Source organism: Euwallacea fornicatus, chromosome 23, assembly GCF_040115645.1.
Source record: "Euwallacea fornicatus isolate EFF26 chromosome 23, ASM4011564v1, whole genome shotgun sequence".
Taxonomy (NCBI): domain Eukaryota; kingdom Metazoa; phylum Arthropoda; class Insecta; order Coleoptera; family Curculionidae; genus Euwallacea; species Euwallacea fornicatus.
This window is the reverse complement of record NC_089563.1, coordinates 1,220,539-1,241,828: the sequence shown is the minus strand read 5'-3', so window position 1 is coordinate 1,241,828 and position 21,290 is coordinate 1,220,539. Positions and strand designations below refer to the sequence as shown.

The 21,290-nt window shown below is 35.5% G+C and overlaps 1 protein-coding gene and 1 long non-coding RNA gene across 7 annotated transcripts in view; both read right to left on the bottom strand.

The window, feature by feature from the left end:
• Nucleotides 1-135: 135 nt before the first annotated feature.
• LOC136346412 (uncharacterized) lies at nt 136-4,566 on the bottom strand. The gene is made up of 2 exons (XR_010733293.1): nt 4,340-4,566; nt 136-924 (listed from the first exon to the last, which is right to left on the bottom strand). It is a non-coding gene; the product is annotated as an uncharacterized lncRNA (long non-coding RNA).
• An 11,196-nt stretch (nt 4,567-15,762) lies between these two features.
• brat (brain tumor) overlaps nt 15,763-21,290 on the bottom strand; it is a 63,861-nt gene continuing 58,333 nt past the window's right edge. For all 6 annotated transcript variants that reach the window (XM_066295758.1, XM_066295756.1, XM_066295757.1 and 3 more), the window contains exon 2: nt 15,763-20,559. In XM_066295758.1, coding sequence (XP_066151855.1) covers nt 18,087-20,540 — 2,454 coding nt within the window. In that variant the 5' untranslated portion in view covers nt 20,541-20,559 and the 3' untranslated portion in view covers nt 15,763-18,086. The remainder of the gene's footprint in view (nt 20,560-21,290) is intronic.

Below are 21,290 nucleotides of genomic sequence, written 5' to 3'. Positions count from 1 at the left end.
TTGTATTTCTCAGACTGAAAACAGTGTTCATGGTTTAAAAATCGTCAGACGACGGAACACATTTAGGTCGTACTAATGCCAAGTCAAATTTTTATGAGGTGAAATCATTAATTATAGGAAAAGTTTAAAATCCTAAATGTTTAAATAATTTTATTAATTTTCTTATATACAGGGTGTCCATAAAATTAGTGTACAAGGCTTGACCAAAACTTCGTAAACCAAAAATAAGCCATTCTAGACAAACTTACTTATGTTTGATGTTGCTTCATTTTGCCGCTGGAAGCCGTTAAACTTCTCAAATTAATATCTTTTTTTTTAATATTTGTCAAACGCTTTTATCAATTTTCACTAATTTTAGAACTAAAAGTTACTAAATAAATTGGCGTGTTTTGATATGTACGGAATCTTTTTAATGCGTGGAAATACATATTAAAAATGGCGCGGTGGTATCCACTGTACAAATAACTAATTTTTTTGTCTTTCATAAGATGACTTCATTTTAAAACTGTTTTGTCTCTTACAACATTTTTGCTAGGCATAGTTTTTTTTATAAAAAAATTATTTGGGAGACGGTACAGATACCTTGCAATTAATCATTGTTGGTTAGTGGCAACAAAAATATGAAAAATGTTTTTATTTTAAATAACTACAAACTTATTTTAATTATTATAACAGATTTGCAAAATGTTGTTCGTTTTTCTGAATACACAAATAAATTCGCATCAAAAAATTAATTTATTCTTAGGCATCCTGTCGGGCTTATTTTTAAAATATGTAGTCTGCAGTATTGGAAAAAAAACAATATTTATTCCTGACAAAAATTAATATTAATACCTGAAAAATGTGATATTAATTCCTGAAAAAAAATCTTAAATCCGTTTTATAATAATTTCGACTTGAAGCAAAGACGTACACAGTTGAGACCTGAAACACAAAAAAATCAGTATTAATTCTTAAAAAAAATTGTTTGCTTTCGAAACAGATCAGGTTGCGACGTCATTCATCGGCTACATTCAAAAATGGCTCTAAGTACATTCCACAAGAGTCAAAATAGCAAATAATTTCGAGTTTCAACAAAAAATCTAATTTTGTCGTTTTCATTGACCTAAAAAAACTTTGTAACTTTGTAAACTACAAAGACAACAATCAGAATTCACCCCTAAACAAGAATCACAAAGGGCAGCAAAATCCACTTTCACTCAAAGTAACGATTGAACGCCATCCACTTTCCATCACTAAATTAGTCACTCATCGAGTCAGCCAAACAGCGACCTTACCAGTCTTTAGAACGAAAGAAAACCCGATTTTTCCAATTATTAGTACAGCGTGAATTACGAACATCTTCCTCATCGCTGCGCTAACATTCGAGTGATTCATCTACGAAGTGATATCGGTACGACTTGCTCATTGTAGATACAGCTGATCGGTTTTTGAAACGGTGCTTGCGATGTTTTCAGATTTAGTAAAATAGGAGAAAAGTTACGAATTCGAGGCAGCAGTTTCATTATGCGCACATATCCCGATGGAATAAAAAATACATTTTCTATTGCAAAGAAAACTTGATTGAAAAAGAAGCCGGAGGTTTCCCAAGAACAAGACCAACTTAGATTTTCTGACAATAATAAATACGTCACGTTCATAAATAATTTATATATGTATGTATGTGTATATACAGGGTGTCCTCGAATTACGTGGCCAAAATAATACCGCAGATTGTTTGAGTGAAAATAAGTCGATTTAACTAAACTTCCCTCAGTCCAAAAGTTGATAATTATGGAGCTACAGGGTGTTAAAGTTGAAAAAAAAATCACATTTTCTTTAATATCTTTCGATTTCTTTGAGTTAATTTCACGAAATTTCATATTTGAGGGTGTTTTAGGATACGAAATTCAAATTTATTAACGATTTAGTTGTTTCTTCTAGGGGGCGCCACAAGCGACCATTAGGACACATTTAAATCTCTGTAACTTTTTTGTGCCACGGTGTATATTATTTTGGTATTTAAAAACCTTTTGCCCTACCTTTTATACTTAGAAAAGGTATACTTTATTGACGTCGCTAGAAGCAACGGTTTTGGAGAAAAACGCATAATTCTAATGCGCTGCATATTTGCGTTGGCGCTTTTAAGTAAATAACTCAGTTGGCTATGTTTTTAATTGACATTTTAACACTTGAATTTGTTTCTCAAATGTCAGTTTTTTTATTTAGCCCTCAGTTTTTCTTGTCAGTTTCGCTTCTTGTTCCTGTAAATATCCAAGTATGGCCAATAAATTCACTTATTCTGAAATGGTGGATATGCTGTTAGTTTATGGACTTTGCCGTTGTAATAGTCAAAAAAGTGTACGAGTTTACAAGGAGTTTACATTCCAAATTTGAAAAGTGGCAACAAATTATATCTCTTCCCTTGAAAATTAAAGATAAGTACCATTTTTAAGAGATATGATTAATTACTTATATTTTCTTTATTTTAATAAACTACCTTTTTTTCTAACATCATTTGTTTATCATTTATTAGGCTCCTATATTCAAATGGTATTGGTAAACATATTGCTACTTCCTTACTACAACGGCAATTTAAACTAAGCTGATATATCCATATTTGCACATTAATTGTAATTAGTACACATATGGGAAGAAAGGCCAGGTAAAACCAGTCTCATGTCGCTGTGGTAAAATTTAAGAACTTTGAGAATTGTATGATTGTTATGTAATTACTAATGACCCTAAACGTTATATGACGATTCTGCAGAGACACAACCTTTCACCGAATGGTCCAAAATTTGTAATTTTTATTAATCACATATTTTTGACTGATGCAGGGAATTATTTCAATATGTACAATAAATATGTAAATATAATTGTAGCTCTCAATGGACCTCTTGAAGGTTTACCTATAATTTATTTTTATATTTTTATATTGGGAATTATTGAAAATTCAATTAGGAATAGGTTTCTTTGAAACCTTCTATTATCACAGATATTCTACCAATCGATTCAAATGGCACTATATTTTTTTTGTTCTCAGTTTTTGGCGTTGGCGTCTTCGATTAATATTATTTATATTAAAATTACCCGTTGCCTTTCAATACTCGCGAAAGTTTATTATAATAGACTCAAGTATACATACGTTCTTTCTACTACAAGTCATACATACGTTCATTTCCCTCATAGAATCCATATACTAGAAGCATGTAAATGGTTACTTTATAATTCCCTTAATATTTACTAGTATGAACAATTCCGTTAGTGTGATCGGCTTGAGATTTTTTGTGTTCACATTATCGCGATTGAACTGTATTTGAAACACATAAAAATTGATACTTGGAGTCTCAGAATAAGGTCGTAAAAGACAGAAATTTAATAATATAGCATCAGGAATTTACGATCCAAACCTTCGAGGCCCTCGGAGGCATGGGACCAATTTTTCTTCTTTAAACTGCCACGTAATGTGTTGTACCCCTGTGATTGGTTAAAACGGATGTCCCATCAGGAGAATAAAGACAAATGTTAGCACGAAATCATGTCAAAAACTGAATCCTTCTTTTGGATATAATATAACAAAGGTAAGAGTTTTGGGATTAGCATCTTTCAAAAGAAGAGAACGCCCGCATTATTAACCATCTGTGCGAAAAATAAGCAGGCCTTCCGCCACTTGAGCATATGAAACCAAATAGCCTCCATCACATGTTGTGTCTGTCACGTTCATTATTGTTTGAGATGTTTTAAAGGAAATGGGCCTTTAATTTATTAATTAAAGCAGTCTAAGTTGTTTTAAATTTATATGAGAAGCAATCTTTGAATGATTGCCATGGGGTGTAAATATGCTGAGTGATTTCTGTAAAAGACAGAAATTCAAGGAAAAATCGTATTTACAACTATATACTGACTGCTATGAGACTAAGACCTTTTTTTAGCTTGGGGTTTAGTCGGTCCAAAAATAATATTGTGGTTCTTTTATCACACAGACTGAAAAAAAGATACTATTCTGTTAAACCTAGTCCGTCCTTGAGGAATAAAACGAGGTAAATTAATTCGAAAGGTAACAAGCAATATAAATTAGAATCGTATTAAAAAAATTGTTAATTTAGACACGATACTTTGAAAGCTTTTTAAGAAAAATCAGTTTCCATCTGTCACTATAAGGATGGATAGATTCGTAAATTGAGCCTATGGATACAAAATTATAGCAGCTTACATTTTTTTCATGTATTCTATAAGACTAAGTGAGATTGCTGGGACGTTCTTTATATACTGTAACCCCGGTTGTAGCTTGTATTTACGTTAGCAGTATTAATAGGTTCTGAATCTCAAACTACTACATATTGTAGATGCTACTTACCTCATAAGCAGTATCTTAGAGCTATCGGTAGAACACTCCAAAGAAGACCAAATTTGAACTAGATTTAACGGAATCTAAATCTGTAAATATGTAGCTCCTACTATCGCGATTTTCGAATAAATTATGATACAAACTTTGAAAATAACGCGATGGAAACACTAATAAACAAGAAATTTTGGATATTTTCCTATAAGAACTAATCAATTTTTGAATAATTTCCGCCATGACAGGAAAATTTTAAGGCCAATGTTAAGACATGTGTTAAAAACTGACATTTCAGGTTATGGCTATTTAAAAAAAAGTCACGGTTTCGAGCGTCATCAAACGTAGTCATTCTATATTTATTACTCACATTATTTGAATTTTGTAAGATATTTTATATTTTTATTTATATACTCATCCTTGAACTTATAACAATAAGGAAGAAATGAACACAAATCAAATTCAAGCAAAATGAAATGCTTTATTAAATACACCACTGCAATAATACACGCTTTTAACAAACTGATATGACTTATCAAACATCGTACTTAAAATATTTGGACATATTCAAATTCCTTAAAAATAATAATAAATAGTTATAAAATATATTAACGAACAGAGATGTAAAGGAAAAGGAACCATATCTCTATGGAGGCAAAATTGCTGCGGTTGAAAGGCGCTTTTGTCCACCCTTAAACATTCTCAAATACCTTTACCATTTTACCTGTCTTATCGGCTATGAAAGATATAAAACCTTTTCCTAAAAACGTAGGCCCTTCGTCTGCACCCTTGGACGTATTTTAGCGACCAGGTAATTTTTCATTAACTTTTTTTCCATTTGTGTGAAAAGTGCCCCGAATGGAATGCATCAGAATATATAGGAATGTATTAGGGTCTTCACACGTGAATTTCAATGAAAAACTGCACAGACGAAAAGGCGCTATTATTATAGAGTTCCAAATTGACCTGAACTACTGACTAGGCACACTTATGTATATCATTAACAAGAAACTCGTCTAGATGAAAAAATAGAAACTTCCAATCAACCAAATAAAACAAATACCTCTAAGTATTAAAAAAATCGTTCCGACTTTGTTGCCGGACTACAACACTGTTTTTTTTTCAAATTTTTAAAAATACTTTATATTGTTACAACATATAAATTATCAAGATATTTTTAACAGGACCAACAGTGTATACATGGAATGCGGATAATGTGCTTCAAATTGTCATGTGACACCCGTTAGTTTAACATTTGAATATATTACAAAATAAACTTTTCAAACTGTAGCTACATGATTCTGTATACGTGGACCTCCCTTGGTATATGGTGGAATATTATCAACATCAATGTAATGGAATAAATATGATTGTCATTAGATTTAGTTTAGTTGTGGAATGGCGGAGCTCAGTTAAGTGATTGTAACTCTGATCCTTGGGCAGAGTTTGAGCTACAACAACGATAAACTAATTTTTGGCCCACGGAGATTGGACGCAAAAGAGAGTAGAAAAACAGAAGAAGATTTTTGTGTCGAGGTAAATCAATACAGGGTGGTTCACTCTAATTGTAACTGAAAGAAAGTCTTTATTTGTTGTCCTGATGTTTGTTAAGATAAGGAAGACGGACTCCGGATGACCGTATCGCCTTAAGTATAAAATGTTTAAGTTAAGACATCACCAAGACGAGGATTCTGATTGGTGACAGCTACTGTATTATCGGTCTTACCGCGTATGACACCGGAGAAACGGTCGGTCAGCTTTAACAGTTTTTCTTTATTTTTGAATATATGTAATTTTGCAATTATGTTGAACCACCCCGTAGACACCTAATAATGTTTTAAATACGGAAAAAGGGAGTTAATCCCGAGGTTTTAATTAGTAAGGATTGTATTGGAATAAACCAAACACCACGTTAATTTTCTCTATAAGAAGCTTATTATCTCTCCCTATACAGATCCATCCAGCTAAAAATATTAATACGTTAATTGGGGAGACCCTGGAGCTAATAACCCGGAAAATCTGCGTAAAAGCCCGAATGGAGCCACAATATAGTCGAAAAAAGTTATCGAGGAAACGACTTTCGCCATAGAGAGACTTTTGAGTGAAGAGTTAGACTGAAAAAAGAAAGTTTCTCCAGGATGGGCCCCATCGAAAAACCATCACCATTTCAATTATTGTATCAGATTCACACATTTAATAACAGTTTTAATTTAACAACTCTCAAAATACCTCTGCGTTAATCGTAATGTGCTAACAAGTGGAAATTTCCAACATTTCTTATTGTCCACTTGGATTTTGGGTTAATTCAATGATTATCCTCGAAAATTCTGTACATATCAGATTCGGATCATTGTGTCGAGAACTGAACATTGTGTATATAGCATTAAAACTGTAGTACGTATGTAGTTATAACAAGCGTGTGTGTATTTATAATAATAAAGGTTAAAAAGCGCATGCAAGTAGATAGGCCAAGCCGCTATACAACACTGGCCATCACTGCTATAGGCCACTACAAAAACAGTTTTTTAAAATTTCATTGTTTCAATTATGTATGTAACAAACGTTTAGCACAAAAATATATTACAATATATTGCCTTTATTTTTTTGCTAGTAAAGTAGATAAAACAACGCATCAGTCTTAATAGTTTTAAGAAGAATTTAGCTGGCGCATGAGGGAGGTAAACAGCGACTACTAATGGAACAGAGAAGCACCGCTATATCCCAAGACACGAACAATATTGTAACAAACACCAAGACACTTATTAATATACACAATATCAGCGGGTGCTAAAGGCAAACCTTGAAATTTCGAGAATTGCAAAGAACCTGGAACTGTTTGCTACATTTTTGGTCCCAATTTCAAAATTGGCGTTGGGATATTTCATTCATTGAAGAGTTATAGGCACTAACTGCTAATTACTACAAAGTAAGCACTAAACGTGCGCTGGAGCAACAAAGTAGTCGCGGTTACTTTAGAGGACTCTAGTACAATAAAAGAAGCACATTATCAGGAGGCCATGTGAGAAAATGGCTTGGATATGTGTGTGATTTTGTTTAACACAGGGTAATTTCTAGGACACGTAACACGCAAACTATTGCTATCAAAATGCGTGATGTTATCGATGGCAGGAACATTAACGGACAAAGCAGCTATATGCTATCGAAATGGCGTGTATGCAGGGCCGGCGGCGCTGATCCGCATCCGTTCCGCTCTATAGCTATTTGCTTGAGACAGGGACAATAAAACTAACTTTGAAAGTGAGAATAACAACATTACAGCACAACCTTTGTTCAAATTCTGGGGAAACAACTGGAGCGAATTACAAATCAGCTGCCGCCTTTAAATTCGCAGTCGAAAATTGCAAGTTCATTATTCTTTTCGATCGTTTCGCAATCGGAGTCTTTCATACGGAGTTAACTCTCCGACGCTCAAACTTGAAATTTTCGCAATGAAAGTGTGTGAAGTGTGCGATTCACAACAATTAAACATTAATTTATATTCGTATATCAGTCCTAACGAGTATCTAAAACTACCATTCAATAAAGAGGAAAAGGTTTCTTGCCTCTGGAACTGTACAACTATAATAAATTAGAACCCGAGAGTTGCGACGTTACCTGGAAATGGAACCTGAAAATGTGAAAATCAAAATAGGGCGGTTACTTCATAGTTGCTGTGATATTTCACTTTTTGATATATTCTGCCAAATTTCAAATTAGCGCAAAACTCCCTTTTCAGTAATGTATCATAAGTTGATATGCCTTCATACTTAATCGAAAATTCAAACATTGGGAGCCAATTTCCCATTGAACGTGATGTAGATCCTTCATCACCGTTTCTTAAAAAATCGGCAATAGAAGCTTTTTTGCATAATTCGTCGAGGTCTACGGGGATCAATAGGCGGATTGTATAAAAAGAATCGAGACTCTTAACTTTTGCCCATTTCCCAAAACTAGCAAAAAACATATTTTACTTAAATTATTTAGGTTCGTCCCAGTTTTGAAAAAATGCAACATTTTTCAATTTAAAAAAATCCGAATGATTCAACGCATCAATGCGCACCTTCTGGATAGGAAACTAGATTTCGTCGCCTTAAATATGGAAAAATTTTTCTGAGAAATCAAGTACTGCAGCGACTTTCAAAAATATTAAAATAATCTAATTTCCATGCTTGAAAATCGCATTGAAAAAATCAAAGAGGCACCTGCATGATGTTCAAAATAGTCGGGATGTTAAAAAGAAAATTGCGATTTATGCCTTCAAATTTCAAAGAATTATGGAAATCTTGATGAGTCAAATACGCCACTGATTTTCACGGAAACCGAAAAGCCAATCACATACTGTCTATTGATAGTTGTAAATGATCCTTACTTCTACCTCCATGGAGTTTTCTCTAGCGAGCTTGCGCGTAACTTCAAAGATTTCTTTCCTATTATGAATTCATAGGTAAGTTATTGTTCGCACCGCCATCTTGCAATTTTGAAAAAAGTTGCCATTTTCAATTCGTTCCCAAAATAACGACGTCTTTACTAGCGCCGTGCTTACATCAAAATATTACTGACATAATAATTACTTTTGATACATTACTGCAGAAGGATTATTCAAAATTTCTTTCTCTTCAATCTTGGATACGGCATCGACTGCTACCAAAATATTGTATACTCACCAACGTGCGCTTTTTAATAACTAAATTATTCAATATCAAAGACAACGCTATAATGAAAGTTTTGGCACTTGTGTTTCTTGCTTATAAAGGGGCTTTTCATTCTCTAAAAATCTCTATCATGTCGTTTTGGTTGTTTATGGCTGAAACTTAGATATGTTTTGCTTTTCATATGCTACGCGAAATGCCAGAAAATGTGTTAATAATTAGAAAAAGATTTATTGCGATTGAAACGACAAAAATGAATTTTACCTCATCAGTCCCCCCCGGAAATTCTACCAGAGATTCGTGCCTATTGCTTTATAAAATGTTATTGGTGTCAACAATAATAATAGGAGTCCAATGAAGTATTCAATTCCATAACATTTAAGTCGTAGAACATAATATATTGCCAAATTAATTTGGAACATATAGCTAACCTGAACTAAAATTGTCTCGTTAAAAATTCCTACAATCGAAGAATATTGGTGTTTCTTCATGAAGGCGTTTTCTACTTATCCTATATAGTTTCTACAACGTCAGAAAATTCAAAAGCACATGTCGGCGCTGATCCTCGGGCTCGAATTCGGCGCACTCTCGGATCTAAACAATACTAAATATAGCCAAGGACGCACTAAGCACATAAAAATACAATATGTATATAATATATATTTTTGATATAAAACGACTAGATACGACATAAGCAGGTCTTGGTCGGATGCGTTTTGGGTATCGCGAGATCCAGCCAACAAGCAAACTAGAATGGGAAATGAATAAGTGATTTTTTAACAGTCAAAATACACTTACGATAACGTTTATACAGTACAACAAGTTACATATTTGGTGTTTCGTTACGAAAATATCGAAAGTGGAGGAAGAGCACATTTTTGCTACATCTAGAATGGGACTTCATTCATATTGTCGATCTGGCACTAACTTGACTTTGACTTGTAGGGAGTTCTAAAGACGATGTTTCTGAGTTTTGATTCAAAGCAAAAATCTTTATGTTGAACATTTTTTGATTAAAGAATTTGATTATAAAGTTTCGATAGTACATATGTGCCGTTATCGCGATCGACAATACAACGCTCGTATGGGAAAAACCCAATTTCATTAATAACAGAAAGCAGCCGTTTTGACGAGTTTTTCAATTCAATCCTTGCAGAAAAAAACAATACTTTGCTAATTGGTATGAAATTGAAAACGCACTGACTCGAATGCATCGGAAATGTATAATTACGTTTTGTAGATAAATTTGTGCATTAAAATTGGTCAAAACAAAGGGCGTTAACTAAGTCATTTTTATACGTGCTGCCTGAGATTTCTGCAAGCATTAAAGCAAATTCCCAGCTTTTTAGTACCTCCGTTGCAAAAGTGATAACTTCGGGATTTGGGAAGGCATTTCCGATAAATCACAGTCTGTTAAGAGGTTTCTGATCATGCGCAACGGCTGAATATTCACCACGAAACCAGCCACTAATTTCCGTAAACTTTTTTTCTATGCTTAATATATCATAACTTGAAGTTCTGCATTTTCGAATTTTCCCATGTATGAAATTGGATCGGGACAATTCAAGTTTTTACCCATAAAACTTCCCTTGTATGTTTGCACTCGCTAATGGCATAGAATAAAGAGTTTGTGGAAGTAGCGGCGAGGTGATTTGTGGTCCACTGCTATTGGATCTTTAGGATTTTCTCTAGAAGTCCGAAGGAACCAATGTGGTGGTGGCATTGGGATAGATGTTTGGGATGTGGACAATGCGACATAATTCGCTTTAACAGTGCAGAACAACAATGACTTTCCAACATGAGCAAAAGTTATAAAAATGTGATTTACGAACATCCTATGCGGCTATGCACAACGTAACTAACAAACTATAATACTGACGTTAGAAATGGTTATTGATAAAGAATATTATTATCAAAATATGTAGGTATGTTTCGCTAAAGTTATAAAATGTTTTAGCCACCACCGGACAGAGATATCTGCCGAATACTGTATACTTACATGGTGACCGCAACGAGAAATTCCATAAACCATAAGCTTGGGGAACTGATGTGCTGAAGTACACATAGTCAAGAGATGCTATTTACTATTTACACACTCCACCTGAAGAGGTCTGTTCCCTATAGTAATTGACATGAAAGTTTAACGTAACCTTTTCTGAGTTTACGCCGGCAAATGACGCGTAAAAGGGGTTTGGTCAGTTAGGTGTTTCGAAACACCAAGTCCAGAACCTCTATAGAACAGTTTTCATGTGGGAGTTTTGTGCGTCCGTCTAGATAACATTATACTTTATGGTAAGTTTTTAGGCAAACATCAACGCCATTTGCCGGAACAATTGGATATATCACTAGAGTCGTTACCAGAAGAAACGTGTTGCTGAATCAGTCTTACCGAAAAATATCTATATATTCGTAACCAGAGAGCAAATAATGTTTCGCTCCAAAATGAAAATATGTAGTAGAGCAGAAGATAATGTAGTCGAGTCTTAACACAAGTGTTTGATACTGAGGACCTTTTTTCGGAGGCTGAGTAGACATTATACAAAGTTAGTATTTTTTCAGGCATAGAGAAAGGATCTTGGAAATTAAAGAGATAGAGAGTCGGTTAAACGGAGAAAAGTTTGTAGTTTTGTGAGCTGAGTTTAAAGCCATATTTGAAATTTCAAGAAAAGTTATGACTTAATAGATTATTTACGAGAAACTAAAATAAATCAAAGAACTAAAACGTCTGTAGTCCCTTTATTAGCGGTGGAATTAATAATGTGTAAATACAAAAGTTATAGATAGTTGTCCTACAAATGTGATAAAACATAACATTTTTTTAAAAGTGACCTCTAAAATAGCATATTTCTCCCCTTTTGAATGATATAAGACATGACATAATAAAAAAAAAATTGTTTTTGTTTTATTTAAAATAAATGCGTACTAGTTACCAGTAATAAGCAACTGAAAACATCTCAAAAACCCAAATATCATTTAGCATCCATGGCAAAAATATTAACTGAATTACAAACCTAAAAATAACGACAAATTAGATACAATGAAAACTTCTACATTTACATAATATGCTAAATTAATTAGCAAACAAGTATCTAAGTAAATAATCAATGATTATCATAAATAATGTTCAAAAAGTCCGCCATTTTTATTAATTTATTAAATTTATGAACTTCATCAATTTTATTAAGTTCTTTAAATTCATGTTTCAGAAAAGAACCGTACTCTCCTAAGTTATCATACGACCTTTTAAATTGGACTGCTGACGATAAAAATATCTCTGAAAATACTGTTTTGCAGTCTTAACTGCATTATTATGACATTGAAAGTAATATTCTACAGTATCGCGTTTTTCTAAATTAAAAACATTTATTTTAAATTAAAGAAACAGATAAATTAGGAAAAAACAGCAAAATGTTAACATGCTCGTGTAATTGTCAAATTATCATTACATTTAATTTTCATTTTTATTGTTCCTAAAGTCAACTAAGAAAACAATTAAAAGTGCTATAATTTTGACTCTTTTAGAAATAAGTATATCAAGTCTTATATCATTGAAACGGGGAAAAATACGCAAATGCAACATAAAAATATGAAAAACATTTACAGCCTTACTTTTTAATATAGTTCCATTAAAAAAAAGATTAAATTTGTGTCACACCTTGGAAACGACCATTTTTTAAAAAAAGTGATATATTTTATTATCTTTTGTAGAACAACTATCTACAACTTTTGTATTTACACATTTTTGATAGGATCAATGATAAAGGGATTACAGACGGTTCAGTTTTTGGACCCACTTTGGTTTTCCGTAAATATCTAGTACGCCATAACTTTTTTAGAAACTTTAAATGTTACTTTAAAATTAGCTCGCAAAACTGCAAACCTTTTCCTATTTAATTGATTCTCTATCTTTTTTAGTTTCGAAGATTTCTTCACTAAGCGTGAAAAAACACTCACACTGTACTGCAAAAAATGTTTAATGTTGGAATCTTGGTAACTGCAACATAAAACCTTAAAAAGGTATAAATGCGTCAAATCGACTTTGGATTTCGCTTAACACCAAGTCGACAGGACTGTCTCCAAGAATAAGAGAGTTATGAGGGAATTAGGAATTATTTTAAAAACGTTCCTTTCTTGGCTGCTAGCCATGTGGCAAAGTTCAAATTCATATTTCCCAAACTTTAAGTTCATTCTGCATGTCTTTTAGCTCCCCAGATTCCAACGTGCCTATAGTACAACCTTATAGAGGACACCTTATACATCAATATAACCAGTTTCGTTAACTTACCTACTCTTACCCAATCGCTTTTGCGGCTTACTCCCTCTGGATCCAATCTCAACTTTCCATTGTAATTTCTCAGTTCCTGGAAACTAATTACAACTTCCGATAAGTTAAACTTAAAGTTAGCAGTTTCAGCCCCTGAAAAGTGGTCCTCGTGCTTAATAATCAATAATTCATATAGGTGTTTGTTAATATTATTTTAGTTATTCACCTAATTTCGAATGATATTAGTATTATTATTAATAATAGGGGCTTAATAGTTAGCGGTTCAACAAACTCCTATAAGAATAAACGTTCTAAGATATAATTGTTTAAAGACTACACTAAAAAATATCATCTGCTAACCATCGTTATTAATGTTATTGAAATAACCCACCCGTAATGGCCTTTATACTAAAAGTACCAATAATATGCAAGTAGTGAGATTTCCAGACAACAAATTTGCTTTAACGTCTACGTCCCTAAATGCTAATGACTATGATACGAAAAATCACACATGCCTATATAACTAGACTATATAGGATTTGTTAGTTGGGCCCAGGAAGATTGTTCGAATATTTAATTTTAAATAGATTACACAAAAGCTTAATTATCCACACAAAAAAGTATTAAGTGTCACTTACGAGCTAAGTATAAAAGTACGAGAAAATAGACTGCTTCTCGGCTGTGCCGTGCTTAGTATAGCTTCCCAATATCGACTAAAAGCTCAGCCCTAAAGATTTATACTATATACCTACTACTACATGCAATTTCGAATTTATAATATTATTTTTTGCCAAAGTCAAATTACCACGGGCTAAGGTATGCATAGATATGCAGCAAAACGAAAACTCCTACTTGAGTTATTATGGTCGCTTCATCTTAGAGGTCGATGGATGGTGTACCATTAGTTGAGATCGACTCAACTATCAACATTGTTTTATTATTTGTTTTTTTATTACATTGATCAAAAGATTGTGCTGAATTCTTTCGTAACTACAGCTATTGAATGTATCTTCTCCTCACAAGTTTTATTAGTTTTGGTGAGAAACAAAATTTGTCAAGATGGCTCTAAATCTTGAGTGATATCTCAAAAACGCATCTTCGTCCTTTGACATCGTTTTTCAGTACAGAATGTCTCAGCCGCAAAGGAGTACAAATTTACAACTGCACCTGTGTTCAATAAAGATGCGACATGTTGTACCAAAGTGGACGTTAATCGCTCTTCGATAGCCATTTTGTGACTTGGAACATAGACTCCTGAGAAGTGAAGTCGTTCCTAGAGTATCTGATTAAAGGCTCAAAAATACCTTTTTACTTGGAAAGGAACCTACCAGTATCGAGGTTCCTTATTATCGCCATTTTCAGAGTTAGAAACTGACGCTAAGACTCTGAAGATGGAGGTCGAAATGTACTAGTACTAGTAAAAAATTATCAAATCAATCAGGTGGTGGCTTATCAATTATTAGGCATAAACACGAAGGTTTTAGTGCAGTTAAAGTTGATGTTGTTTAAGCATCACAAAGGGGATCAAAAAAGAACAAAAGTGTAGTTTTACACCACCGGCGTTTCGCAATATATTATTGCATCATCGGGATAATCTAGACTTTTGTTGTTGTGTCAGTGAAGTGTCAAACTGTCAGTGACGTATAAATGATGTAAACCTAATTTGTATATTTTATTTTTAACAGACAACGTGTTTTGTGAAGTCTAGGTACGCAATAAAAGCATAAAACAAACATGGAATAAATTACAACGCATACAAGACCAGCCACAGGAAAAAAAGTCCAGTTTACGTTGCACTTTATTTTCTTTTTCTTTTATACTTTCATGATATACTCCTATTGTGTATACCATCATGGAAAATATGCAAGTAATGTTTATGTCATCTATATGTCGCTGATAGCCACCCCAATAACAATGACAAAAGTTTTATCATACTGATGATACCATAATAAAATGTAAAACGTCGTTAGTGTAAAACTATACTTTCAGCTTGTACTGATTCTCTCCATACTTGCAAAGAAAACGGATCGATAAACAACTTCAAATTTACGTATTTCCTGAAATAAAACTTGACCATTCAAGTTATTAAATTGGGCACTTGGACCCGCCTTGAATTAAAAACTCGAAGTACGAAGAGCAAGACCTTCATACCACTATCTAGTTCTTAGCTAAAACCTGAGAGTTTTAACCTTGAAGATGGCCGCCCACCTTGGATTCAATATGGTTCTAAAATGGAGGTGAAATCTGAAATTAAGATATGCTGAGAATTGATATATTTTTTTAACCCTGTTATACTTTGTGGATGCAATTGCATATCTACACTTATTTTCGCTATTTTTACGAATTTCTGACTTTTACGGATGAAACAACTTTACATTAACACAGTTATTCGACTCAGAAATTTGCCTAATGTTTCGAGACCAACTACCAAACCAACGCTATTCTGTAACAATCCCTGAACACACAGCAAGCACTAAATAAGGTGAAAACGCAAAACAAAGGTGGTGTGGGTGGAAAAAAACTAATAGTAAACTGCAATTAATGGTATTATTAAGTAAAAAAGCATTTACAACAAAAAATCAAAGAAAAACAAAACAATGTACAAATTTACTTTAAGAACAATTTTACCGTTAAATTAATAATATAACAACAAGATTAAAATGTAAAGTTCAGCGTTTGGGCTGGGTTTTTGGCAATAGTGAGGTACTGGGACGCACCCGAACCGCTTAGAGAGGAACAATAATAATCGTAAAAGAAATATAATATGATACATTCTAAACAATAAGCTAGTATAACAAGTAACACTTTTCGAGGGCGCCCCAGAAACGCTACTTATCAATTTATATATCAAATCCAGTCTTCTCAAATTTATCAATACTTCAAAGTTCCTCCTTCTAAACTAAAAAAAAAACATCAGCTTTGTTCGAGGCTCTGACTCACTCTTAACACAAAAACCTACTCACTCTTCAAAACTAGTTTCGCTCAAAAATCAGCCCAATCTAATGTCGTTTGAGTGGTTCTGAAATAGGATTGAGATCTCTCAGTTCCACAGTTCTAATGCCTTCGTTTTTTCTTCGATTAACAACAACAAGTAAAAAAATATAAATAATGCATAAATTATAGTAAAAAATGTCAGACGAGGCACCGAATGAGCTGTGTGGTCCCATTAATGCAGCTGACATTAAGTACTGGCTCTATCGTTCCGAATATGGTTATAATTGAGGGGCTGGGGAGGTGTTTTTACAACCCTATAACAATTCCCACTTAAAAGCAACAATAATAAAATTTGGCATGCTTAATACCAATGGACAATAGTGATAAATGCGCAAGACAGATGTGTCTTCTTGTCGAAAGAGAACTAAAAATTGTGATTAAACGGAATCTATATTTCTATTGCCCAGTAGTGCAGTAAAATAATATTTATTATTACAGGAATAATAATTAAACACTTAGATGCAATAAACAACAGAAAAGCAATATAATAACAGAAGGAACAATAATACTGATACACGGGTATTTTAAATACAACTCTCCAGGCAAATTTCATAGCCATATTTGAAACGACGATGATAAAATTGTTCTCTAAAGCGAATGAGGATGGGTAAACACTGATGAGTGAAACAATAAAATTCTAATTCACCAAATTCGATACTACGGGGCAATGCAATAATGGGACCTAGAACAAACCCAAACAGTATTTAACTAAAAACTTAAAAAACGCTAACTAAATAATAAAAAAAAAACTAGCTACTAAGTAATAGTCTTGTGGTGCCGAAGCACGTGGAGCGTACACGGTCTGGATGTGGGAAATTTGCCTTAGCTTGAATTTTGCATAACTCTGGAAAATAAGATGAATACTCGAACAAAGTTCCCGTCCAAGCGACACGTGCGCGGTCGCTATCTTAAACTTGGCAGCATCAACAAACAAATATAAAAACTACTCTACTAACTAAAAAATAATAAATGGTGGAGAAGTATTGCATGCACCGTATGTACACTTGCATTAATTTTACCTAACTTAGAAACGTAAATAATAATAAAAAATAGAAAACAAAACTAATGAACTAAACGTAAACAAAATGCCGGCAGCGGAAGCTTACATTAGGCACGGCACGCGATGTCGTAAAGGATGGCGTGGTCGTATAATTATATAAAATACATTATCGATATACTTATTATATCCAAAATTCACGACGGAGGAATATAAAAATGGAACGAAGGTAGCCCTGCAAAGAAACGCCTCGGGGTTGTAGATTAAAGTAGTGTCGGCCGCTTGAAAATTCGTTTTATTTTTATCGGGTCATAGACTGATCCTGGTCAAGTCAAGTGACATTAATGCGAGTCCGTTTGTTTACAGCGCTAGAGACTAAAACAAAGTTTGTGGGGTGACTAGGGTCGCTAACAACGCGGCTTCCCGCAAATAACAATGCTCTATTTCTAAAGACATTCACAACATACACGCATATTAAAATAGATCATTATCATATCATAGGATGATGCTCAATTATTAAGATTACAACAACGGCCCAGGCACCTCGATGCTTGGCTTAACACGTCTAATTTCAATAATATCCCTGTTTTAAAAATTGATAATTTGGTCAATCAACATTGGTGTCGGCTTGTCCGGAGCGATAGTGCGCTCCGCATCGTTTCAAACGGGTAAAATATAAAAATATCAACATCGAATACAAAACTATTACAATTTCAAGTATTGTTAATAATTTCGACAACGAAAATAATTATTCAACGTCAACAGACCAGCAATCCGACCACTCCGTTCAAAAATGCATCAGTAATAAGTGTAGGGAATGGTTGCAGCTGGAGACCCTGTCGGGGCACGTGGCAACGTCGCCTATAGGCCGATAGGGGGAACCTGCACGTAGCGATAGATGTACAAACGGTAATCCTTGCTGGCCAGTACAACTGAACCGTCGTCCATGAGGGCCACATCGAAGCACTGGGCATGCTTCACTTTGCTTTCGAGAGCCGAGACCAGTTGTCCATCCTGGGTAAAGATAGTCAAGTTGAAGTTGTTGTGGTTGTCAGCGATTAATATTTCGCCATTAGCGTTTATCCCCACTCCAATGGGGTAATTGGTGATTCCTTCTCCGCCAATCTGGCGTAAATAAACGCCCTCATAGCTAAACACCTTAACGCAATGGGCTCTATTGTCGCTGATGAAAATTTCTTGTTTATCATTGACAACGACGCCGTTAGGGAACTCCAAGTGTTTGGAACACCCAAACTTCTGTAGCACCGTGCCAGTCTGGTCGAAAATAATGACGCGCATTACTTTGCACTCCACGACGACGATGCGTCCTTTATTGTCCACGGTGACGCCGCGGGGGTGCTGCAAGATATTCGCGCCGAACTTGCGCACGAACTGTCCGTATTGGTTGTAGATCTGGATTTGGTGCGTAGGCGAACGCTCAGTAACAATAATGTCACCTGAAGTGCGCACCACAGCCACTCTATTGGGATAGAGAAGCTGACCGTCGCGTTTACCGCACTCTCCGAATTGAAACTTGAACCTCCCTTCTTTATCGAAAATCTGGATTCGGTGATTATTCGTGTCTGCCACGATTATATCATTTTGCGCGTTTACCGCCACTCCACTGGGTTCAGTAAATTGTCCTTCCATAACTCCAAATTCTCCAAACTTGCAGTGATAGATCATTTTCTGCCTCTTTATTTGACTCTTAGGGGGGAAAATGGCGACCGATAATTTCGACGTTAAATCCAACATGGGATCAGCGTGAGGTGTGGCGGTCAGTGCATAAGGGTCAACGCTCCCATTCTGGAAAATACTGTCTGTGGTGCCACCATTTGACCATTTCTCATAGGGATTTATGCCGTTCAAGTTAAGATCTCCGATGGTGGTGGAAAACGGGCCTAAACTGTTGGCACTGCTGAATCTCTTGCTAAGAATGTTTGACTCGAAGGGAGAAGTTGATTGGCTGGAATTGGCAATGTTGAAAGGACAATGAATGGCACCATTTAGACTTCCAGAACTGCCGTTTACGCTGCTTCCGCTTGAGCTGCTTCCGCCCCCGGTAGGCCTCGCAATTGGAGGCTGCTTACTGGGGCCTACGACGGTTTCGGAGTTTGAGCGCACGTAACCGAACGTGTTTCGAACTCCAACCTGAATCGCTTGGTAGTTTGACACAAATTCCAGTTCGCATGCCGATTGCACGCTTTGGTCTAAGTTGTAAGTGAGCAAACTTTGCAGTTTTGCATCCAACAGTTTCCTGAACATCAGAATCTCCACAACATTAGCGCATTTATTGAGCCGCTCTACAAACTCGCAGGTCTTGTAGATTTGATCAACCGTCTCTTGGCCCTTCTGAGTGGCTACACTCAATGAGATTTGTTTTGCGGAAAAAACACTCTCCAGTTCTTTGAGAAGCTCTTGCTTGCGTTCTTCCAGCATTGAGCGGTAGAACTGGAACGTTTCGTTGATTTCGTTTTGAGCCTTGTGATACTGCACTTGCAGACGGCTCGTTGCATGTTCCACGTTCTTCAAAATGTTCCTAATATCTGTTCCCTTGACTTTGGCTTCTGACACTGCGTGCTGAATTGCCTCGATTTGCTTGGGAGCTGCTTCACTAATTAACTCATATTCGTGCATACTAACGGGATGTTCCAGAGTCAAACATTCCTTACAAATTGGCACCGCACATGTCCTACAATAATACTTAATCAACTCAGACTTGTGTCTCGGGCAGATCATACTCTTTGTGTCACCGTTGGTCATGTTGCTAGTGTTGGAAATAAATCCGTTTTTGGGTTCGTCTTTGATGTCGGTGAGACTCAGCACTCGGTGGCCCTCAAAACAGTGCATAAACTGATGAGCCATGAGGCAGTTGGAGCAAAGGAAATTGGCACAATCTACACAGCGCGCGACTGCGTCGAGTTTCTTGTGTTTGCAACCGGTGCAACGTGGGGTCACCGGCTGGAACGGTTCCAATTGGTCCGCACTAAATAACAAATTGTTGAGGATACCTTCTATGGATTCGGTGTTGCAACGCGGACACACCAACTTATTGCGTTCGAGGCAGAGGTTGCAAAATGTGTGGAAGCAAGACAAAAGCTTGGGGTCGGAGACCGGCTCTCTGCACTGCTGGCAATGGAGCTCTGAAGGATCGCTATCTCGGTCCACCGAATCACTAGCTGGAGGGGAAGAGCCACTAACTGAAAGAGGAGAATCCTCCAATGGAGAGAGGGAAAGATAATCCACTTGGTCGCTGAATGATCCAATCGAATTTGCTCTTGGTAAAGACTCTAGAGACGGTGTCGGTGACGCCATCTTCAGTTACCCGTCATCCCTGAAACAAACAGAGACTTTTATTAAGACTTATTCCTCTGTTGCCCCTACAAGGAATACATGACAGATTGATTTGAGAACGCACTCTCGGGACGAAAAAACATTTGCTGAAAAAGCAGTCGGGTTACGATATTTTATACCGTTTACGCAACCAATAAGAAAGACGAAAACATCCATCATCTCTCGTGACAGTGCACCCCAGCGGGCCAAGAGACAGAAAACGTGACAATAGTTTCCATAATAGGGAAGTTGGCGCTTCAGGACAACGACTGTTGCAATGTTGTCGACGTTAGATTAATTTCCCTTTACAACTTTTATGTTTGTTAAAAGCAGAGGTACTACTATAGATCACATTATAAGGTACGTTTCAAATAAATTGGTAAACCCACACAGTCCACTGTGGGATCAACCAACACTCGGAGGTCGTTACACAGTATGCTAATAGACTTGAACATTGTATAAAGAACTCTTTGTAACGTTGGGAGGTAAGGCGAACAACCTGTGTGAGATCGACATATTGTTGTCGCCCAGATTTTTCTATTATACAGGTAGTCTGGGGGTTGCAGGAGCAAAAATAAAATTTAGTATTCTACGTTGAAAAAAAAAGCTGGATGGCTATACAGAATGTTTCCTAACCACGCGGTACAAAAGCAGATATCTCTAACATCGAAATAAGAAAAACTATTGTTATACGCGTGCAAAGATATGTGTGGAGTCGCTCTGGAATCATGT